At 44.8% G+C, this 24,705-nt stretch overlaps 1 protein-coding gene across 1 annotated transcript in view; it reads right to left on the bottom strand.

The window, feature by feature from the left end:
• Positions 1 to 1,419: 1,419 nt before the first annotated feature.
• The window catches only part of VPS41 (VPS41 subunit of HOPS complex), a 168,745-nt gene continuing 145,459 nt past the window's right edge, over positions 1,420 to 24,705 (bottom strand). Inside the window, exons 23-29 of the mRNA XM_029926759.1 lie at positions 16,590 to 16,644; positions 14,578 to 14,718; positions 12,752 to 12,888; positions 5,048 to 5,147; positions 4,897 to 4,941; positions 3,127 to 3,206; positions 1,420 to 2,071 (exon numbers count right to left, since the gene is read on the bottom strand). Coding sequence (XP_029782619.1) covers positions 1,994 to 2,071; positions 3,127 to 3,206; positions 4,897 to 4,941; positions 5,048 to 5,147; positions 12,752 to 12,888; positions 14,578 to 14,718; positions 16,590 to 16,644 — 636 coding nt within the window. The 3' untranslated portion in view covers positions 1,420 to 1,993. The remainder of the gene's footprint in view (positions 2,072 to 3,126; positions 3,207 to 4,896; positions 4,942 to 5,047; positions 5,148 to 12,751; positions 12,889 to 14,577; positions 14,719 to 16,589; positions 16,645 to 24,705) is intronic.

The raw sequence follows: 24,705 nt of genomic DNA, 5'->3' as shown, positions 1-24,705 counted from the left end.
TATAATTTTAAAGGATCAGATACACAGTGGTTAGGATCACAGCCTCTGAAGGCTGCCTGCCTGCCACGTGCCTAGACGGATTCGCCCTTATGTGCTCTGGCTTCCTCTCTGCTAGACGAGGGGTTGCGGGTTCCTATTTCAGAGTTGGGATGAAGAAGTAATACCAACAGGGTGCCTTTAACAATGCCTGGCCCACAGTAATTGCTCAAATGTTTGTTTTTAGATATGAAAATACATAGTTTAACATTATAACCATCAAATTAAAAATTTGTTAGGGTGCCTGGGTGGCTCGCTTGGTTAAGTGTCCAACTCTTGGTTTTGGCTCAGGTCGTGATCTCACAGTTTTGTGAGTTCAAGCCCTGTATCAGGCTCTGTGCTCACAATGCAGAGCCTACTTGGGAGTCTCTCTCTCCCTCTCTCTGCCCCTCCCCAGCTCATGCTGTCTCTCAAACTTAAAAAAATTGGGAACTTTTCATTCTTAAACTAATATAAAAATCCTTTTGGCTAGAAGCATAAAAAAAGGGCTCTCACCAAGAACCTTGAACTTGGCTGTTTCACACTCAGAATGGTTTCTGTGGCTCGGGTGGGAAGTGCCCTCTACAGTCATGCTTCTCTTCCCCAAAGTAAGGGCAGCAGCTTTGCGTTTTCTGTGTTTACAAACTGGGCTTGCTTGTGAGGCTTTTTGTGAAGGAAGGATTTCTCTGGTTAGAACAGAAGGAAAACGGAGCAGGAAAGACCACTAGCCTTGGGACAAGGGGATGAGATATGGAGGGGTGCTGAGGAATTTCCAGTTTGGCAGCTACAGCCTAACAGGAAGAGCCTGTTGTCCGCTGGAGAATGTCCAGAGTCCGCTGCAGCCACCTGCCCTGTGTCTCCCCTGAATTTTCCCCCCAGCCTCCCACTGCCCCAATTTCTTACATGGAGCCGTGCTCTGTGACCGTGATAACGTTCCAATGTTCCAGTTGCTCTGACAGGAAACCGAGGGACGTGGTATGTCCTTTGTGGGGGCACCATGAGCATGAAATGAGGTGCTTGTGGGAAGGGCGGGGGAGGCTCGGTGTTGGTATGCGCTCAGTATGCATTATTCTGGGGGCAGAGAGGTGCATTTGTTCGCGTCTCTGGGACTAAGTGTGGTGACAGCCTGTGTTTTCCACCCCTGGCAGGAAGTCGGCAGCATCTCCCAGGACGGATGGTGCCAACTGCTAAAAGACCATCACAAGTTCGAATTCTGTCCCTGCATCCTACCTGCTACGTTCCACAAGGGCCGACCATGCTCTGTCACTGGACAGTCCCATTTCTCCGGAGACTCCCCCTCGTCTTCCTGGCTGACAGAACCCAAACATGACACCTCCCACTCTGAGGTATGGAAACTCTCCTCTGTTCTTTGGGAGCCAGAATTTGCTACCAGGGAGCCTTTCATAGTGGGAATAAGCGAACATTTATTCAGTCTACAAACACGGAGTGCCTGCCAGGGCCAGACACGGCTGGTCATCAGGACACACAGAACAGGTGATTGGTCAACGTGAAACAGCATGACATCAGCCAAATCATGGTATTATTCCCAGATGTCCTTGACTAAGTGACAATTCACACAGTGTTTCAGTAAATGCCTATAAGCACAGTGGATGACACACAAAAAAAGCCATGCCCATAAAGTGAGGGCTGGGTAGCGGAGCCCGTGGAAACAGGTTCAGGGTGCTGGCCAAACAGTCTTGCTAGGATCTAGAAACTCATTTCCAACTCTCACACTTCAGGAACAGAAAGAAGAATGAGCCCAGCCAAGGGTGGCATGTGGGCTGTGAGCCCAAGGCAGGGATGGGGACAATCCTAACTTCAGCACCTGCAGAGAGGAAAGCTTTTAGCAGGCAGGCAAAGATGCACACATCTTTTGTGAGTTTACGTGAACACGTACAACTCTGAACAACGAATGCAGCCACTGTTGCAGACGCCGTCTCCGAGAGCGCGGGGAGGAGTAGGCAGCAGACGGGACCGGCTAGTTCATCTCCAAGATGGCACTTCCGGGGCCGCGGCGCTTGGCGCTACAAATGTTGCAGAACTGCGTGGGCGAGTTCTAAAAATGTGATCACAGGACACAGGTTTTAACAAAGGAGCTCTTTTGGGGTGCCCAGTCGGTTAAGCGTCCGACTTTAGCTCAGGTCATGATCTCACAGTTTGTGAGGTCAAGACCTGCATCGAGCTCTGTGCTGACAGCTTAGAGCCTGGAGCCTGCTTCGGATTCTGTGATTCCCTTGCTCTCTCTCTGCCCCTTCCCCACCTGCACTCTGTTTTCAAAACATAAACAAAAAGTTTAAAAAAAATCTTTCTACTCTCATATTCAGAAATCTTATGGAACATTAGGGGGTGAGGAGGATACAAGAAAAGGTCCCTCCTTTTCGTAGAGACTTTTGCTGGTTCAGAGGGTTCTGTCTACGCCAGTTGTCACTCGAGACTCAATCCCCCACAGCAAAACCAGGGGGAACACAGGGGACATGACTTGATACTAAAAAGTGTCATCATATAGAAATCAGGCTGAAAAAGGTACACTATCAACATGGTATCTCATATCTGTATGGCTTGGCCATCAATCTTACCTACGTGAATTCACTCGATTTTATAATGTTTAGCACAGTAATCCCCCTTTATCCGTGAGGTATGTCCCAAAACGCCCAGGGCTGCCTGAAACCGCAGACGTACCAAGCCCTAAACATAGTTTTTTTCTATTCATCCCTACCTAGGATAAATTAGGCACAGTACAATTAATAACTACTAAAATAGACAATTATAACAATATACTGTAATGAAAGTGATGTGAATGTGGTTTACCTCATACTCTGTCCTCCTGAGGAAGAGAAAATGCCTACATGAGGAGGTGAAGTGACAAATGACACAGGCACTCTAACCCAGCGTTAGGCGACTGCTGACCTTCTGGCCATTCGTCAGGAAGACCATCTGCTTCCAGACCCTGGGGGACCGTGGGTCACAAACCCACGGAGAAGGCAGGCAGCACTACCGTGTAGTAGACTAAGCATTTTACACCTGAGAAATAAAGTCCTTTTCCTCTGTGATCTAGAAGAAGCCTGAGAAGCCACAGGCTGACACGTCACTATATGTCTGACTCCAACTCACCATGCTGGGCGTGGGCAGGCACTCCTTGTGGAACATGTGGCGGCAGTGGAAGGCCACCACGCTGAAGGGCTTAGCGGCGTCTGGGGGCAGAAGAGAGATCAGAACTCAACGAAACAGGCAGATCGAGAAATTTCAGAATCGATCCTGACAAAGTCCAGCTGTGGTTTGATGTCCCAGCAATGAGCTGCCATAGGAGGATGACACAGTCCCTGGAGGCGCTGCAAGGGGTGGTGGGAGCCACGCACAGCGGACACTACAACCGAGCTGTGGGAGGTTGTTGGCCTCCACATCAGTTATGACCACAAACAGGACAGCTTCCCAGCAAATGCAACCTCGTGTATTTTAAAAATTAGGATCAGGGGTAAAAGGGAGATACTGGGGGGCTCAGTCGGTTAAGTGTCTGACTCTGGATTTTGGCTCAGGGCCTCATCTCACGGTTTGTGAGACTAAGCATCGCATCAGGCTCTACACGGACAGCACGGAGTCTACTTGGGATTCTCTCTGCCCCTCCTGAACTCATTCTCTAAGACTTAAATTAGGATGTGTGTGCACATCCCCTCTTCCGTTCTCTATGCCCTCACACACACCAAATACACCATATCCTTCAGTCCATTCTGTGGCTTTAGAAAAGTGCTTCCAGTTCACCTACTGCGTTGGCAAGGACCATTCAGGGACTTGAAGGCAGAGTGGGGTTAGAATCCTGGGCTGTGACCTTGCACTGTGAAAGCTCATTTTTCCTGCACCCACTGCGGTTTTTAACATGAACACTTCAGACCCATTTCCTCTAGAAAAGACCCTGGGTGGAATGGACTTTTCATGTTCCTGGTCTATTATCCCTTACAGATGACTAAGTCCTCCATCAGCTAGCTCTCTCAGTACTTCTCCGTGCTGAATTTGTATCAAAAAACTTCTTTGCATCCCAACAGCTCTGCTTTAATCTCTATATTCAAATTCTGGAGTTTCCTCTTCTGTGCTATCCTTACGTAAGGTGCTCCAATTACACATGACGATATATGGATCTACCAACTATAAACAAACACATGCTTACGTTCTGATGAGGCAGCAGGTAGTAGGTTTCTATTGCAATGGGGGATAACTTAGGTACCTGCAACCACAGGGCTAGGAAATAGTTTAAAGAGAAGTACAATTTTTTTCCAATATACACACGATTCTTCTCCCATGGAATTGAAACGTGTTGATGGTGGTTTTTCCGTTTTATTTTACTCTAAAGCCATGATTCTCAGAGAATGGCCCCTGAAGAAGGATCTACATCATCCGGGAACGTGCTGCAAGTGCAAATTCTTAGGTCCTGCCCTACCGCCTCTGCACTGGAGCGGGACCAGTGCTCTGGGCTTTTCCGAGCCTTCTGGGTAAGTAATGCACACTCACTCTAGGGTGAGCGCTTCTGCTTTACAAAATGGTGGCACCACTCTGCAATTGAGTAGGGCTATGGGCTGAAATTCTTCCCTACACAGATTACTTCAGAAGTTACAGATATGCTAACTTCTAAATTTTAATTTTGCGGTGCCTGGGTGGCTCAGTCGGTTAAGCGTCCGACTTTAGCTAAGGTCATGATCTCACCGTGAGTTCGAGCCCTACCTGGGGCTCTGTACTTACAGCACTTGTATCCAATTCTGCGTCTCCCTCTCTCTCTGCCCCTCCCCTGCGCGCATGCTCTCTCTCACACACATACACACTCAAAAAACTAAAAAAACTTTAATTCTACTTCTCATGAACACATATTTGGGGGATCTCCTGCCACCATCTTACCTGATGGAAGAATAGGGGAAAGGCACGACTCACAGATGTTTTCCTCTGCAAGGAAACACACACACTTGGGATTAAACAGTCTTTCCATTTGCTCTGTCTCTTCTGAAAGTTAGGCCTATGATTCCAATAGGATTATTTCAATGTTACCCACCATCCACCAGGACGCCTTTCATTTGAGTCCGGTGCATTTTCTTCAGTAAGGACAAAGAGTCTGCTACGAGAATCTTCTTGCAGCCTTCACGAAGCAGGATCTAATGCATTCGTTGTAAAAAAAAAAAAAAAAAAAATCAAAAACAAAAACAAACAAAACCACGAAAAAACCATCTCTAGAAGACTCAAACACAGGGGCGAACCCTCTCACTGGGGATCAGAAAACTGCTGTCTGAAGTTGCACAATGAGGCACTCACTGCTTGCCGGCCCCCGGTACGCTCCTCCCTCGGAACCTTCAGACCGACCTTCCCAGCCTCTGTTGGGTCACAGCTGCACTTAACATAAGGTAGTTCTGTAGCGCTTGTGAAACTGTATCCAGATGCAGAAGTCTGGCAAGGAAGGCTCTATTACCCTGACGTCATCTTACAGGACCTCCTAACTCAGACGGTGCCTGGCAGTTGGCCCCCTATGTGACCTGCTATTCCAGAACCCTCCATGGGACAAACCCATCTCTCCGTCGCACTCATCTATATGGGGTCCATATCGCAGACAAGAACAGGACACAGAGCAACTAAGCAGACATGATCTCTGTCCTAAGCCTGCTCCTGGCCACAGTCCCTCTTCCCATCCCCGCTGTTCAGCGTAGTGCTATGAGTCTCCAGTGTCTCTGTTAGCCCTCCAGTTTGGTGACTTTAGGGGTGGACAACTGCAAAATGACCGCAGACGTTCATGTTCCGTTACAAGACCCATTTTCTTCATCCCAGCACTGCGCTTTTTCTTTACGCATTGTTCCTGCTACTGTGTAAGTGACGTGTTTTCTCCCCTGCTGCCTGGAGTGGCAGGGACCCCGCACAGCCTCACGAGTCAGGACACGCACGGCGTGGGCCAACACTGTGGGTGGCACCCACCTGGTTGGGCACAGCATGGAGATGTGACCCGCTCTACCTTTCACCCCATTCCATGGGCCCTGGTGGGAATTTCCAGGCTGTTCTGGGTTTCCTGTTTTGTTAGGCATTGGGAGGGGCTATAGGAGGTGTGCTTATGCCAGCTGCCTTTTTATTTTAACCAGAACTTGCTGCTTTTCTTAGAGGGGGACACTCAGTGCCTCAAGGGCAGAGAGGCTCTCTGGTAGTGTCCGTGGCTCATTCTTCTGGCTCGAGGGCTCTTACTGCACCTGTCTGTGCAGTCAGATGTAACCACCCCAGAAATTCACAGAATCCAGCTCTGGGTCGCCGTGAATGCTACTCTCAGAGGTGCATCCTGCCCTTCTTCATACCGAGGTCATGCCTACCTCTAGAACCTACGTACATGTCTTGCTTTTAGGTTTTCAATTCATGCCACTGGACCCCCTGGGGTCCACACTAACACGTGCTCCTCTGAAACCCTGGACAGCACGGGCTGTGGGTGAATGCAACCCAAAGGCCTTCTCCCCAGTCACACAAAAGCAAATACTCAAGAAAACAGAGCTGATGTCCAGACCAAAGTTCTATATCTGCCATTTCTAGTACTGATGAGCAGGAAATAAAGCTCTACTATTTCTACATTAATCGAGACACTGCCTATGATGTTTTCTTCTTTAAAATGCTACTAAATTGGATTTTTGATTCATTAAAAACAGACATTAAAACTCTAATGGGTACCATTAAAGCACACAGGAAGAGAAAAATGTAAGAAAGTGATCTAAGAAATATGGTCAGGGGTGGCCAGGTGGCTCAGTGGGTTAAGTGTCTGACTTCAACTCGGGTCATGCTCTCATGGTTTGTGAGTTCGAGTCCCACATCAGGCTCCATACTGATGGCACAGAGCCTGCTTGGGATTCTCTTTCCCTCTTCCTCTGCCCCTTCCATGCTCACTCTCTCTCCCTCTCTTACTCTCTCAAAAATAGACTTAAAAAAATATTGATGTCAGTAACTTTAAGAAAATAAGCAATCATATAAAGCTGCTGAGCCTCCAATAGCAGAATAAAAACTTAAGAAAAACAGTGTCAACGTATCTTTGGTACAACGTTTCAAAACGAGTTGTCTCTGACCCTCAGTGAGTATTGATGGCCTCCTGGATGAATAATACAGGAGGAAGGGCAGACCTGGCAGTATAGACAGAAGCCACAATGCCTGCAAATTTGAAAAAGAAAACCAAAAAAAACTGCAAACTAAGAAGGAGCCATTTCTTCACCAGGATGACATTTTTTCTAAATAGGTACAATCTGTCTGCCCACAGCAAGACATTTTCTAGGAAAAACTTCAGTATTCAGAGGCACTCAGCCGGGAGAAGAAGGGACAATATACAAATACAGCTTTAGTAGTCACTTTCCACTTCATCTGCCCCAAATCCAAGGCTCCAAAGCAGAAGAATACAAAGACGGTCTACGTGATTCTCATTTACGTGATACCAGGCAGGGAGGTATAGCAAGAAATGCGGCTACCATCTGCTCAAAGGAATCAATCATCCCCCAAAGCCTGTAGTACTCCGAGGGCAATCAGAGGGGTGAGTGAAGACCATACAAGAACACTGCAGCACCACACAAGTACTATTTTCAATGCCAGACGTGACAAGGCATTAGGCTCATGGCTTATTTGCTGTAGCCGCCATTGGTGACTCATGAGAAATAGGCTGTAATGGACACCAGTTTCAACCTTAAAAACAGATATTTGGTGTTTCCCACGAATGCCTTTATTAAAATATTGGTGGTGGAGTCAAACTCAGTTCTCTTCAACCCTCTCTGACCTTCATGATTCCCGACAACTCCCACGTTCCAAGGTCATCACACGCAGCCCTCTCCCACCTGTGGACCCTGACCTTCCACGATCGCCTTGCCAGCCTTGCTAACCGGGCATTATTTACGTCCACGGGGCACACGCACGCTCTCCTGCCATCCAGGTCTTTATGACCGGAACGCCACTGACTCACCGCCACTCGCATTTTGAACATATTGTCTGCCATTACTTTGGGTTACTTTGTTTTAAATTTCAAAATACAGCAAACATATAGAATAAACACTCAAATCTCTACCACACAGCTGGCTAGGACTCATGCAACATAGATCTGGCCAATGAGATGAACATGGAGGCTGGGAAAGCGATCCTTCCCCAAATAAAAAAAAGCAAAGCCTCATCAGGAAAGAGCCCTTTGCTTCCTGTATCTTTCTGCCTGGAATGGGGATGTGAGGCCTGGAGATACAGCATCCAATTTGTGACCAAGAGGCAGCAATCTGGAGGTATACTCTCCTGCTGACGGACACTTAGGCTGTTTCCACTCTAGGGCTCAGAGGGATAAAGTTGCAAAGTTTTGTCTTTGTTTTAAATGAGACTTGCTAATAACGCCTTTGAGTCTGACGTAGTGTTTTCCAGTTCTTGGAAATACTGAGATTGTCATGGCACTTTTCATCCTTCTGTGTAATCCACATCTCAGACTAGACTCTCATATCAGAATGTCACCAAGGGAAGGAAACCGCTGATCTTTCCTCAATGTCATAATGGAATCAAGCTTTCATCTCAAAAAGTGTCTGTGGGTGTTATTGCTTAGCAAGTACAACATGACCTTTCAGAGATCCGTTTTTCTTATGGGACTTTTCCTTCTCTCTTTCTCCCCACCCATTGTTCTCAACGACTCTTGTTCTCTTACCATGACACTGTGTTCTCCCCAGAGCTAAGCTTTCTAGTGTTACTCTGACACTTCCATCATTTTCAAGACAACCAGTTGTAGGATCTAGACTCAGTTTGTTACAAGCACACCTTCTACTGTGAATTTAAAGAAGAATGTAAGACGGCTGTTGAAAACCAACATGAGACTCTAGTCTCCCTGTTTTTCCTGAGTTCTCTGCAGTCCATCATCGCTGATCATGATCCCAGTGCAAAACACCAGACTCGTAGATATTTTATAAAGCAATAAAAGAATTGTACATCAGTGAAATTATGCTTCATTAGAAACAGCTGCTATGGGGAAAAATGCCAGAAAAATTGCCTAGTTTCTGATCTTTTTATTTTAAAAGGCTCTTTGAGTGTTGAATTTTTTGCTGACATTGCCCTGTTCATACTGTGGGGTATACCATTCGAATTGCAAATGACAGGTAGTAACCTGGGTTTACAAGCCCCGTACGATTCCGGAGCTGGCCGGGGAAACCATTTTGCCTAATTTCTAATCCATCAGGTAGGCTATGATGCTATGGGGATTTGAATTCTAATTTAAAAAGCTTTGCTTTTTGTTGGGATTATCATCAAAGATGATGAAATGCAGAAAAGTAAGGAAAAAAATAGAAAGGGTCTAAGGTCTCATGTTGGAGTTCAAAAACAATATTACAATATTTGGTTTACAATGTGAAGTATACACATGCCAGACTGATTAAAGAAGCTACAGCTGGTAGTCATAGGTCACCCATGACACCTAAAAGCTGCTATGAGGCAAAATGGAAATCATTTGAGAGGAAAAGTCCATTTTAAAAGTTTATTTCAGAGATCTATAAATTTTTAAAAAATGCCTCTTGGAAGAAATGAAATGAAGAGCTTATGTACTGTGAACAAGAATAAACTCATCTGAACCCCAAAAAAGGAAGGTAAGAAAGGGGCACCTGGGCGGCTCAGTTGGTTTGAAAACATAAAATCTTAAAACCAAAAGAGATACTTAAATTTTCTCCCACAACTTTTCCTGCCTTCTGTTTCCAATGAGCGTTTGGCGAACGAGTGATCTCCCAAAGCACTCTCAGTAGCCAAAGACATTTTATTTTTCTAATCTTTATTTTTGGGAGACAGAGACAGAGCGTGAGCAAGGGAGGAACAGAGGGAGAGGGAGACACAGAATCCAAAACAGGCTCCAGGCTCTGAGCTGTCAGCACAGAGTCCGACGCAGGGCTCAAACCCACAAACAGCAAGCTCATGATCTGAGCTGAAGTCACACACTCAACCAACTGAGCCACCTAGGTACCCTAAAGATGTTTTAGAGCGCTGCATACTTTACTGTAAATCTGCCCGAGAGATTCCCAGCGCAGAGGAGCCGTGCCCCTGACGTCTGACCATGGATCCTGATGCTTACTGAATGGTTCACGGCATCTGCCAGGGGCCTTCCCCCCCACCCTGCCTCCGCCAGAGAAGGTTCCAGGTCTGCACAAATACGTGGGTCTGCACAATTTCCCCCCTAGTTTGGGAGATTAATGGGACTAGCCATTTTTTATCCTTCAAGAACACAAAAATTATACACTTTTATGGCATAAACGAAAGAGACTAGACAAGAGTCAAAAATATGTATGTGAAACCTTTCTGGGAATTTCAAATGCTCTGTAATCTAGACACAGGCTTAAGTTATTTCACAGGTTGCCTGGAGAAATAAAATAAATGGCCATTAATGAAAGACAGTAGCCTTTTGTATAAAAAACCTTCTCAAGTCTTTCTTCACATAAAAGGAGGGAGCGCCGCCCCTCTGGAATTGTTTGAACCACCTGCCCGAGTTCAGCGTTTCCTCTCTGCACCCTCCAATGAGCTGTCTGAGCACCAGGGGAGACCCCGGTGCAGTTCCTGGGGGTTCTGCCACCTTCCCCAGGGCCCCCATCTCATCCCAGCAGCCACTCCCTGGTCGTGTTTACGGGATCCACTGGTGAAGTAACCCTGAGCCTGCTCAACTCCTCACTGACCGCACACTTACATGTCTTAAGGAAAAGCGCTCAGTACACTTAAAAACATAATTAGGATAAACTATTGATTTAGCAGCTGTTTTAGTAGATGATTTTTTAATGGAATTCATTTTGCATCAAATAATTTATTTTTATTCCTGGCTGGCTCTGAGCTATGCAAATTTATTCAGAAAACATGAATGAGGAGTTAAATCCAGTGGGGGCCGTGAGCTGCGTTCTCTGGATTAAAGAGCCTAGTAAGAGGGATTTAGTAGGTGTGTCTGTCGGCATTAGAGAGGCTGGGAAAAACGTAAGGCATATTTCCAGCCCAGAGGCTATGCTTAATGTACCTGTCAGCTGGAGGACAGAGGACGGACCATTCTGTCACCTTCCAGGGGGCAGAGGTGCTCAGGGCCACCACACCTAAATGACTTCTCAGTACACCTGGGTGTGGAACTTCGAGCAGGTCCTGAGCCCACCCAGGGCTGGGAAGAGCCCTGGAGGACACGATCAGCATCGGGCTAACTCACACCCAGGGTTTTAGGAGCTTGGACGCTGAAACCACTCTCCCCAAAGCCCAGTTCCCACCTCGGAACTTGGGAAATACTTCCCCCATGGACCACCTCCCCCTAGCCCTGGGGCGCCGCCCGCAATGCTCACCTATTCACCCATCCCCAGTTCTCTCTCCTTCCCGCCCGGCTCCTTCTCTGTCCCAAAACCTCTCCCAGGGCTGTCTGCAGCCTCCTAGTTTCTCTGCATCTCGAAGCTTGCCACAGAACAGACCCTCTGCTACCCCCTGTACCGAACACCCATCTCTCCCAGGACCCCGACTTCCCATGGGCCCTCCAAGGAATGGCCCCTTGTCCTCGAGTCCTGCCTTCAGGAACATCTCTTCTCCTTTAAGCTGTTACACCCGGCACTACAGCCCCAGAGGACCGAGAGGCTGGCCTCCCAGCTCGCGGAGGCTGCTGGGGCCTGGCTCTCGCCCTCCCACCCCATCCCTCAGCGCCTCAGAAAGGACTTGTTGCCCTCAGTCTCAGGACTAATTCCACACCAATGACCCTAAACCTTCACCTGCTGTTTGAACAGGTTCACGAGAACCCTTTCGGGAATATTAATGTGACTGCAGCCCACTCCTGGGCCCCATGTTCTTGTCCTTTTGTCATGCCTTTGCACCTGTCACTCGACTTCCTGATGCCATCAGTCTTCCTTAACTTCTCCTCTTCTCCTGCACCCACCAGCCAGAGTGCAGCGGGCAGCCCCCACTCGGTGCCCCTCACAGTGGCCAGCGGCCCCACACACCCTCGTCATGGTGCCCCCCTCCTCATTTAACCTGCTAGCCACTTCTCTCCGCACAACCTCATCCTCTGGCTCTGCCTGTGCAGTCTTTGAGTTTCCAGAATTTCCCCCTTTTCTAATAAAAACTCATTTTCAAATGAAGTTGAGAAAGAAGAGTCCAAACTGTTAAAGAAGTATGCTTTCAACAGTTTTAAGCTCTGTGGAAGCTACCGGCACCCCGGGGAAATAGTAATTGCTAGGCGTCCTTTTCAAGAAAAGATGACGATGCTTTGTAATTAGCATAGTAACTATTTATATGAAAAATAAGGCAGTCCATTGCTTTTCTCATCAAGTTCTGAATTATTACAGATAACGAGGTTGTACTAGTCTGGGAAGCAGACAAAAAGTTAAATAAAATCATGTATTCAGCACGTTTCAGGCTATGGGTTACTGAGTAACTTTAAGGGAATAAAAGATTATTTGAAAAACATGTTTTTTATTCTCCCCAGGGGGCACAATACTCATTCTACTTAAAACTGGAACTACCCCTCACCCTTCTAAATGCCACACTCCATCAACCACATAAAAGGAAGAATGCTCATCCAGGAGAGAAAACGTGGGGATGGTTGAAACCATTAAGTGGCTTCCTTACAGGAGGAGATTTCTCGTTTCTCTACTCCATAACTTTTCCCAAATAAATATCTGGGCCGAAAGAAAATGTAATTATCCAAATGAAATCTTAGATATCGAAAATAACCCTAGAAATGTTTATCCGGGAGTTAGCTCAACTCCCCCCCATGCTCGTCTGTCCAAGACAGGATACTTACTTGCAAATTGTAGTCCTGCAGAATTTTAACCAAGGAATCTCTCAAATTGGGAATCTCCATTCCTTCCTTAATACGATGAATCAGGAGAATTGGGTCCACATGTGTGCCAATGTTGTTTAACAAGCCGGTAATAAATGCTGCAAAACAGCACAGGCAGTAATTAGCACATACGCAATGTACATAGTGCAGTTTTTGGCCAAAAATGACTCAAATAAAAAATTATTTCCTTTCTTTATTTTAATGTTTATTCATTTTTGAGAGACAGACAAAGTGCAAGTGGGGGTGGAGCAGAGAGGGAGGGAGACACAGAATCTGAAGCAGGCTCCAGTCTCCAAGCTCTCAGCACAGAGCCCGACGTGGAGCTCAAACCCATGAATGGTGAGATCATGACCTGAGCCGAAGTTGGATGCTTAACCACCTGAGCCACCCAGGTGCCCCTCCTTTATTATTTTTTTAAGTTTATTTTTATTGATATTGAGAGAGAGAGAGAGAGAGAAAGTGGCAGAAGGGCAGAGAGAGGAAGACAGAATCCCAAGTGGGCTCTGTGCTGTCAGCACACAGCCCAATGTAAGACTTGAACTCATAAACCATGAGACCATGACCTGAGCCAAAGTCACGGGTTGGACGCCTAACCGATTGAGTCACCCAGGTGCCCCCCAAAATTATTTCCTTTAAAGGAAGTGCTGAAAACATTTGAATTTCTGAACTCTCAAAAACTAACTTTCCTTTTAGTTCATGACATAAGGGAGAATGCACACGAGCTAAAAACCACTAGAGAAGAGACGAGAACTTCAGAACACAAACTGCAGTGTTGATGGGGTGCAACTCACATTTACCAAGCGTTTACACCATGGCCCGGCTCTCCCACACTTCTCTCCAATGTTCTGCAAGGTAGCAATGTTGTTTGCCCCCATTTTACAGAAAAGGGAAATGGGGTAATTAACTGATTCATCCAGGGCCACACACCTAGCAAGTTAAAGGCCCAAATTCACTCCCAGGCCAGACCGCGGGCTAGGTCACGACGTGCTCTATTTCACCCGCCTGCCACCTTGTAGGTCTGTAATTATGACTTTCTCGCGCTGGTTTAGATTCTCAAAGATGCACGTGCATGTGACAACCTACATCGGAAACTGACTTGGATAACATTATCCTCCTGTATCTCTTAAGAAAAGACAATTCCAAGAGCAGTTTCTAAAACTTGAAACAGACAGAATTTCTTACTAAAATAATGAAGGGAAGGGAGCGGACTTCAAACCATTTCTAGATTTCAAAAGAGGGCTTGGGTTACTGGTGGGTGACTCCATATTTCTTTCTGAAATGGGAGCCCCAGAGGCACATAATCCTGTGGCGACAGCACGTTCATGCTCCTGGAGCTACGGGACAGAGAGACCAGGTACTTGTCACAGCAAATATCCCAAGGCTGTCGGTGTCCAGTGACAGTTCTAGGGGACCCATAAAAAGACACTGGCAAGGGCTTGACATTTTCGAAATAAATGCCCCTGTATACAGACCGAACAAAACCAAGCCAGGCCAGATCCCATTTTCTGAGTTATAATGCGTTCATGGGGACACAATGAATGTCATCAGGTTAACTACCTGTTCTTTTTCACGTTCAGGTCACGCAAAGTGCCGAGGCTCCAGGCTTCTCCGCACAGGAGGAGAACCTGAAGTCGGAAGTTGTTACAATTACTTAGCCTATTTTTTATCACAGGTACTTGGCCCTATTTTCCACCCAGTGGGTCTTGAGATAATTCCTACTGCAGACGTAACTGGCTGTATTGAGAAAAAAAAAAAAGGGCCGATTGCACATGGGCTTTCTTGCTTACGCGGTTTGTCGATGGAATATAAAATCAGATCTTCCCAGAGCTCTCCGTCATCCTGCTCCTTGGCGAATTCAATCGCTTTATCAACATCATGTAATTCCTCCATGATCATCTTCAGGGCGCTTCTGCTATTGCCCATTCGGCCTAGCAAAGATACAAGAAATACTTCATTGAGGATGTTTTCATAAAACATTTTTAAAGATACAGCCTATCTCTTGTTTATGTATCTCTTGTCTTGAAGGCTAATGTTTTCTTATGTGACTTAGCTTTTACTATTTATATCATAGTGAAATAATTAATCTATTTCCTGGGTGTTTCCTTTGTGCTGAATTGAATACTCATTTAAGTGCTTCACATAAATAACATCATTTAACCGATGACACTATCCTCCTATCAGATACGTTCCAGTAATATTTCTATCTTATGGAAAAGGACATAGAAACATTAATAACTTGCCAAGGTCATACAGCTACTGAGTGGCAGAGCTGAAGTCTGACCCAGTCTGTAAGATGCCCTCTGACAGACGTGTATTTCTTTTGGACACGTTCATACCCAGATACAGTTAAGACTTGTAAAGGCCTCGGAATCATTCTGCCTCTTGAGGTAGCTTTGGGTTTGCTCTTTGGATACACTTTGTGCCAAACGCAAATTTGACTATCAACAACCTTGTTTCCTTCTCTTCCAGGTTCAGGCAAAAGCCTTCCAATAGCCGTCATTAAATGAAAGCATTTACCAGCTATGCTTCTATTTGGTTAATTATCTGTACACATTTTGCCCATTAGTCTATTGGCATTTTAACAGCTTCAACAGTTTCTAGGAGTCTTGCCTACGGTACACATAGAAAGCTTTACTCAGAGGAGGACAGCAAGCACCTGCCCTATGGCAGGAACCAGTACCGGGTCTTAAATCTTCCCCGTGCTGAGCCACCATTATCCGGTGATAACAGCTGGCCTGGGAATAAAATGAGATCCCAATCTCTTGTAGCTTCTATAGCATCTTGTTGGCCCAACAAATATTATTCCTGCTGGTTAGGTCTTAAAAATGGTTAATTTCTAAAATATGTATAGGATTTTTAAGTTTTGATAACTTTTTAAAAAGGAGATTATGTCTCCCTTTGTAAGTTCTCTACTTCCTTGTCTGCTAGGGCAATGAGACAGTGTGACAAAAATTGACCCGACTGGAGTATCTTCTGTGAAGAGATGCTGGAGAAACAACTAATGTCTGAATTCTGTGCTTATACCACAAATGTCTGCATAGAGCTTCCTTGGGAAACCTTTAGGAATCAACCCTGCTTTTATGCAAGTGGTTCATTTAGGAAGAATGGGAAAGACCCTAAGTTCTGTGCCTTCGATACAAAAACTATGACACATACGGAGGCTATGCCAGAGGCCCAGGGTCAATTCAGAACTAGATAATACCAAACAGTTTTCCTTTCTCCAAAACATCCATAGTCAGCTGCAGTTTCTTTGGTCATTTAAAGGTGTGACTACTGACAACAAACATTATTTTCTACCAAGATCATGGTAAAATAGGCTGACAAATAAAATGGACAAACTTGCTAACCCATCTACAGTTTACTTGTGAGGTGTGAGCTGATAGAGTCTGGTTTATTACACAAAACTTATTTCAATAGTGTTAATTAAATAACACCGCCTTCTCTACTGAGCCAAGTCTCCTTTTCCATACATTAAATTCTTTTTTAATTTTAATGTTATTTATTTTTGATAGAGAGTGCAAGCAGGGAAGGGGCAGAGAGAGAAAGGGAGACACAGAATTCGAAGCAGGCTCCAGGGTCCAAGCTGTCAGCACAGACTGTGAGATCATAACCTGAGCTGAAGTCAGACACTTACCCAACTGAGCCACCCAGGCGCCCCACATTAAATTCTTATCAAGAACAGGCTCTAAGCTTTGTGTGTCTATGGTCTAAAACTGATATCCATTTTCAGACCATTTACAGGACACAATTCCCCCGTTTTGCAGCTTACCAGGGACCAAAGGGAGCAAAAGCTACTTACTCAGAAGATAAACAGTCTCTTCTACAAAATTTCTCTGTTGACAGATCTCAAGAGCCTTCAAACAGAACAGGTAAAAATGTTACTTTGGGTTATCAGGCAAGAATAAATATTAATAGATTCACTTACATATACAAGTTTCAGAGAATTTTTCCATTGCCTCCATTTAAAAACAAAAAAAGTGGACAAAACACAAGTCTTAGGTTTTGCTGGTGGCTGTCCTCACTCACCTCTCAGGTGCCAGACTGAACACAATTTAACTGCTAACATATCTGAGATAATGCAGAACATTCCATAAGCAAAGGCAGATAAGAAGGACTTTCCCATCAGGCTTTCTCTCGATGTGACTTTGGTTTTCTTGGGAGCACTGCTCACCACCTAATTCCAGGTCACTGCTATCAGCTCCCTGTCCCTCCACCGGAAGGAGCTCCGGGAAGTCACCGCTGTCCACCGCGGCACGTTCCCAGCACGAGCAGACCACACAGCTCCCTGGTCTGATACACGAACAAGCACATAGACACGCTATGTCTCCTGCCAGCTCACGGCGTTGAAACGAACACTGGGGAAGGGTCTGCCAAAAGCTAAGGGGAAATAACCGTATCTGATCATCAAGGAGGATCAAAAAAGAGATCAAGAAATGAGGGACTCCACAGGAGACCACATTTCCTTGAGCACAAAAATAAGGACACACCGTGTTGATAAATACTTGAACACTTGGAAATGGGTTGGCACACATTTACCATAGTCTCTGCTGGGCACTATAAATCAGGACCAGGCTGGAAGGAGATGCAAAGAGGACAGTAATAAAGATATTGCCAGGAACACTGGGGGCGGGGGGGTGCTCTCTGAGTGGGGGCAGCACACGGCCGCCCCATGGAGGCTCCCAAAGACACAACAGCACACAACCCCATGACCAGGGAAGCATGACTGGAGGGCCATGTGCAGACATGGGACACGGGCTCTGGTTCATGGAAGGGGTATGGCATCAGAACCCGGGGGCAGTATAGGGAGAGATCACCCGGAAATCTCCTCTCCCACCCCACCTATGTACCTACGTAACCCTCCCACTGCGCCGCTGTGCTCTGACCACCGAGAACCGTTGCTGGGGCCTGCGAGACATCCACAATCTGTTGTCTGGACAGCAGCGCCTCACACTCTGCTCACCCCTCTACTGTGGTCCCTCGGCCTTGAATGTGGCCCTCACTACCCTCTCCACCCCTAAGTGCTTCAGGACAAATATTCCTCGGGCTGCACCACAAGCCAGATCCCAGTACCCAGCCTCCTGGCGGCCCGCACACTGCTTCCGTACGCAGACTCACTGGGCTGCTACCCGTTCCCGACCGCTGCTCTGTGCAGTCCAGGGCCGTGTGACTCAAGACCTGTGCCAGGCACGAAGCCTGGCTTCTAGTGGGTGTGCGGGACGTGGTGGTGGTGGTGTTTTTAATAGATGGAGCAGGCTTAAAAGGCTTCAGGAGGCAGATTACTGGGTGGCATAGTCAGTCATTTAAAAACAACGGCCCATGGTTGTTTTAAAAACAAGGACAAGGTGATATAAAGAACAGTGTAAGTTCAGCAGCTCTTCAGGCTAACGGCCTGTCTCAGAAAATGACAGGATGAGCTGGTTTGGAGTTTTGATTTTTGGCTTCCAATTTTTGTGTAGAATACGGATTTAAATGTGTCTCTGGTTGGGGATTCACAATAAAAGGGAGGAAAAAATGCTGATCATAGAAATCAATGTTGGGGGAGCAGGAGGAGGGACCCTGTACCAAACATTAAAGGGAGAAAAAAAATGTTTAGAATGACAGTGAAATTAGGGAGGAGTTTGAGGTACTCGAATGATTTAAGCGAGGAAATGTGAGGACTGGAAGGTCACAGTGAAGAGGAAACACTCTTAACTAGATGGCTCACAAGATTCCTTAAGCAGTTACGTGGCCGGGCGTCTGTGTGGCTCAGTCTGTTAAGCATCTGATACTCGATCTCCCAGCAGATCGTGATCTCATGGCTTCGTGGGTTCGAGCCCCATACCAGGCTCTGCACTGACAGGACACAGCCTGCTTGGGATTCTCTCTCTTCCTTTCTCTGCCCCTCCTCCACCTGCACTGTCTCTCTTAAAAAAAAGATTTTTTCTAAAGTTATGTGGCAGAGGTAGCCAAGTTGCCCCCCAATATCCTTTACCCATTTTCTGTAGTAATAAGATTTCAGGTGAGTGTGTGACTGCTCTGAATTTACAGAACAGTCTCCACGCCTTCCTGGCCACAGGACAGGGGTGTGACTGACGTCACCCAGAGACATGAGACAGCAACATGGCAGCTTCTGAGAATATTCTTTAAGAAGCAAGGCGAGTCAACGCTTTCTTTTCTTATTTTTAGTGCTTTCACCCAATCTTCTCCTGGAAACATGAATGATACTACCTTATACCTCCAGCTCAAGGTCCTACAAGGTGAGGGGCCCAGAGAAAACACTGTGTGGTGGCCTCGACGAACAGGGCTCTGCCACCCGGACTTCTGTGTGACAGAGACCTCGACTGCTGGTCTGTTGAAGCCACTATTACTTTAGGATTTTGACTGCTCATAGCTGAACCCAGTCCTAACTAATGTAAAAAATCTTCATTTGTTTTGATTAAAAACACAATTTACCTTATGTCTATACAGTCAGGTCCATACACAAATCATCAAAAACAGAACTTTCCCTGAAGGGTAAGGAATCCATATTCTTTTATGGATTCCTTACCCTTCAGGGATGATGTGAGAGCAGAGACAGGATACACATGTGAGAAGTTAAATAGTGAAAAGAAACAGCAAAAAAGAATTAAAAAACGAAGTCCAGAGGACCTGGGACCATTCCAACACAAAGTTGGACAGTTTATGGCTGGATGAGACCATGCTGCACACAGCTAAACAAGACACTGGGACAGGACTGGATAGGTAGAAGGTTTAGAGGAAGACGGTGTGACTGAAGAGCATACCGCTTAGTTTTTTACCAAAAGGTATCTAGAAGTTTTACACTGTGAAATCTGCTGATACTAAAGTACCAGAAGTTTCCAACAAAACCGTCTCCCCTTTTCTTAAGGATTCAAGAACAGGCTTGTCTCGAACCACACAGACTTCACAGCCTGAAGGCTCACCTGAGGTAAGACAGGAGCCTCTTGGTGTCTGTGGCTATTTAAATCCAAATTAAAAATTCAGTTCCTCTCTAGACGCTTCTCGACCACTTGACTGCCGTGGCGCCTGGCTGTCTTGTCAGGGCAGCACACGTTCATCACTGCAGAACGTTCCACAGCATGGCGCTGCCAGAAGCTATATTCGGATATTATTCAAAAATGACAAGTCATGTGGGAAGAATTGTCTACGGGCAAGCCTGAAGTGAAGAATGGTCTGGAATGCAAGCGGATATGTAACACCAAGCTCAGAGATAATCTGAGTTTCTGAAATTTGAGTTTTCCCAGATTTTTAAACGTTTTAGGACTAGTTTCTGACAGTATCTAAAATTATTATTCTTTTCTCATATATGAGAGGGCAGAGACTCTAGAAATCTCTACAAATTCTGAGCAAACTGTAAACAGAAAGTATTTCTGGTACAAAAAATTTTTCTATTACTGACACAATGCATAAAACCATGTTTCCCTAGATTCTTGAATGTTCTTGGGCCACAGTGCTCCCTCTAGAGGAAAGAGTGGGAAAGTAAGCTTTTAAAAGCCAATAGAAGGGAGACAGACAGACACAGACACAGAAAGGGAGAATTATAGCAAAAATAAAAGGAAAAGGAATAATGACAGAAATGGGGTAAAAAATGATGCAGAAGTAATGTTTTAATTTTCCTTTTCCTGATTTAGTATAAAGGCAAGGAACCGAGTGAGAAATTTGAGAGTAACTAACAAGAACTTTATCATCTATAAATTAAATAATAATTTCCACCCAGCCTTGACCCTGCTATCGTTTATACAGTCTTCTCTTTGAGGGTCATTAATGGGAATCCATAAACATTGCATCTCTCAGCTTTATTTCTTCAAATTCATAAATACTGCCACCTTACAAATGCCATTACATATGAGGGAGATCTTAAATTCAAGTATAAATTTCCATAGCTGCACAGCTCATATTCTGCTTTTATCTATTCTAGGCATAAACAAATGAGATTTGGAAACAAAAACTAGTACCTGTTGACAATTTAGTTTTGGGACGCTTGGGTGGCTCAGTCAGTTAAGTGTCTGACTTCGGCTCACGTCATGATCTCGCGGTTCGTGGGTTCAAGCCCCATGTTGGGCTCTGTGCTGATAGCTCAGAGCCTGGGGCCTGCTTCGGATTCTGTCTCCCTCTCTTTCTGCCCCTCCCCCACTCACACTCTGTCTCTCAAAAATAAATAAAAACAGGTGCGCCTGGGTGGCTCAGTTGGTTAAGTGTCGACTTTGGCTCAGGTCATGACATCACGGTTTGTGAGTTTGCACCCTGTGTCAGGCTCTGAGCTGTCAGCACAGAGCCTGAAGCCTACTTCAGATTCTGTGTCTCCCTCTCTCTGTGCCCCTCCCTTCCTCACATTCTGTCTCTCTCTCTCAAAAATAAACATTAAAAATATTAAAAATAAAAACATTTATAAAATGAAAAAAAACTGATGTCTTTCATGATTCTTGAAATACTAAGGATTATCAATATTACTGTTGTTATTATTTTAAATAACGTTTTAAACCTGAGAAATGATTCCTGGCCATAGTGGAAAGACTAGGGCACCTAACTTAAGAAATCCAACTTCCAAGTCTGGACCCTCTGACTTATTCGCTCTAGACTCTGGGTTGTTTCTTTCAATTCCTGAAGACTCAGCTTGTTGGGGATAAAATGACTTTATCCACCTACCTGTGCCTTTGTAGAAATTAAATAAAAATAAGGTACATGAAAACACAGCACATGTTATAAGGCACAATGGAAACATAAATGAGTTTTATGGTCTTTTTAAATTGCTGTCAATGTTAGAAATTCCTACCACCTCTGTATCTTCCTTAGAAGGAACGACAGTTTCATAAAGGCTTATGATTAGTTTTAGAATTTACGAGCTGTGGTGATTTCAAATCCTGAACACTGGATCCCACTTTCTTAAAGGGTTTCTGATGTGAGGTCAGAACTCTATAAAGTTTTTGGCCAAATATTATCGATTGCGGGATTTCAGGCAATACAAGCTAAGTTTGACTGGGATTCTTAAAGATGTCAACCAGCCATCATTTGAAGTCACCTCCCCTCTCAACAATGACCCAAATCCCCACAAAGGCAGACAACCAGAAAAAGACAGAACTGTTCTGCCAGAAGTGAATTACTAACAAGAGGGGGTCAAGATGCTTTGAATAATAAAGCCTTAATTAACCACTAATTAACCACTTCCCATCTAAATTAGAATAAGCACCAAAACACCACCAAAGCATTTATAAAACTAAACATCTATAACACTTTTCTTAAACAAAGATTTCGTTGGTGGGGGCATTAAAAAAATTAAGTTCTTAACTGTGTATTTAATAGAAAATGATACAAATTTTCTGAGTCTCTCATTAGAACAGGTGAACCTGTATCATGACCTTCACTACACAGCGTGTTTGGCATGCATTTCGTGGCAGGCACATTTGCCTTTTATAAATTGCTAGCTTTTTCAGATTATAAGTAAATATAGAATGAAATAGTTCTTTTCAGGTTCTAAGTAAACATATAAGAAAATAATTCTAAGATGATTAAATGTTTATAAAGTTCTCATTTCTAGGGATAAAGGAATGAGATCCTTAGTGAGTTACTAAAGAATATCTTCTTTAAGATGCCATTATGTACCTGAGCAAGGAAAATGATGTATTTTTGTGCAAATACACAGATGGATATACACAATGGATCCTGATGAAAGATAATCTCTTATGAAGAAGTCTCAATGATCTGTAACATGAGCGCTCATCTCCAAAGTTCTAAAAAGGTAGATTATTGACTTGATTATTTTTAATGGCATGTTTCTACCATAACCAGCTCTAATTCATTTTATTCAAAATTCTCTTTCAGTGGAAAACATGAGATAACTTAAGAAAAAAAACCTACTTAAAACATAACCGACTTCTGCTGAATTCATTTACCAGCAAGTGGCTCTTCTCAGTGGATCAGAGAGAAAAATTCTAAAAGGTCTATACGATGTTCTAAAGCAAGTTTTACATATTGCAAGGGTCATGGGTAGAGCTGTAGTTTTCTGAGGCTCCCCTTTTAGGTAGAACAGCGGGCCTTCTTTGAACACTCCTAGACCGGAAAATGCCAGAGGGGTTGAAAGTGTTAGAAACGCAAACATCCTGGGATGTGAGGGGCACGCCCACACCTGAGTTCCGTGAATGAGGAGGCACCGGGGTGGTGGCTGGTCAGGGGTGTGGGTGTCCGTCTAAGGAGTCAACCAGACTCAGCCCCGTCTTCCTGGAAGCAAATGTCATTTCCTCAGAAAGGGAGATATGAATGGAGGGGCACAATTCAAAGAGCAGGGGTCTCACTTTCTTCCCCCAGATTACAGATTCTATAGTGAGAAGACGGTAACATCTGCTTTTATTTTTTTAGAAGAAGTTGATGGACTTCCAAATTTCTTCTTCAGAAAATGTCTTAGGACCCAATTTTAAAAGGTTAAAAGTTTTCATCAACTAATAGACAGGCAAGATATTTTTTTCATTAAGTACAGATTTTGAAAATCGACTGAGCTGAAATTGGTTCATATAAATCCAATACATTTATCAACACGGTTGAAGAAGCAACTATAAAAGTGGTCAGTGCACATAAGGTGCATTATTATCAATTTCTTTAAGTTTATTTTTATTTATTGAGAGACAGAGACAGTGCACGTGCATGTGCGCACGCATGTGAGTGGGGAAGGGGCAGGAAGAGAGACCCCAAGCAGCCCTGCACTGTCAGTGCAGAGCCCAATGCAGAGCTTGAACCCACAAACCATGAGATTGTGACCTAAACCAAAACCAAGAGACAGACGCTTAACCAAACTGAACCACCCAGGCACCCCTCAATCAACTTCTTAATACAAATCTCTTACAGGTCAAATACATTTTTTTTTGTTTTGTTGATACATACAATTGACTAAAAAGTACTTGTTATCTGGCCATCTGAATTCAGGAGTGCATTCCAGACAGTATGTTAGATGTTAGACAGAATTTCAGACAGTATGCAGAACCGCTGGAAACTGGAGGCCTTAGATTGCCCAGTTTCTAGTACATATGTGGTTAAGTATCAACTGTGTTGAAATAACACGCTCATCAAACTTACTAGGTCATATGCATTCATTTATTCGCTCACTCACTCAGGATGCAACAGACATTTAGGAAAAGTCTAATGAGTGCTGGTCACTGGGTTTACCAAAGATAACTCCTTATCCTTTAAAGAATGTACAGGATAGTGGCAAAGCGACTAATAATTCATTATAATTTTATGTAGTACAAAGGAGAAATACAGAAATGCAACAATGTGGACGTGGAAAGCAGACAGAGTACAGGACCTAAGTTATGACCTCGAGTCTGGGACAACCACTTCTGGCTTGGGATAGCGTGGATCTCCCTCCTAGGGTGGTCTGAGGCCCCACTATGACCCTAGTAAACTGGCTCAGATGCCTAATACCATTTTTTTAATGTTTACTTATTTATTTTGAGAGAGAGACAGAGGGTGTGAGCAGGGGAGGGACAGAGAGAGACACACACACAGAACCCACAGCAGGCTCCAGGCTTTGAACTGTCAGCACAGAGCCCAACATGGGGCTTGAACCCAGATGAGATCATGACCTGAGCCAAAATTGGATGCTCAAATGACTGAGCCACTCAGTCTCCCCAGGGATACCATTTCTGCTTGACGGCTGATTGAGTCCTAGACCCTAGATTAAACCCTTATTCCAATTAAACCTGGTAAAGAAATGCTTCATCTCTTCACTAAAATCTTAGCCAGCAGGACCTCCAACTCTCATCAGAATGCTCCAGCAAAACCTAATGCTTTGGAACAACAGGGATGAACAGGGATGGCTGAGTGACAGAAGACTAGAAGGATCAACAGCTTACCAACAAGTACAACTTCTTCGCCTAAAGTGTATGGAATGTGTCTGAATGAGTCTGTAACTTACCTTGTCTTTATTT

This window comes from Suricata suricatta, chromosome 2, assembly GCF_006229205.1.
Source record: "Suricata suricatta isolate VVHF042 chromosome 2, meerkat_22Aug2017_6uvM2_HiC, whole genome shotgun sequence".
NCBI lineage: Eukaryota > Metazoa > Chordata > Mammalia > Carnivora > Herpestidae > Suricata > Suricata suricatta.
The sequence above is the reverse complement of the archived record's forward strand: the minus strand, read 5'-3'. Positions and strand labels throughout refer to the sequence as shown.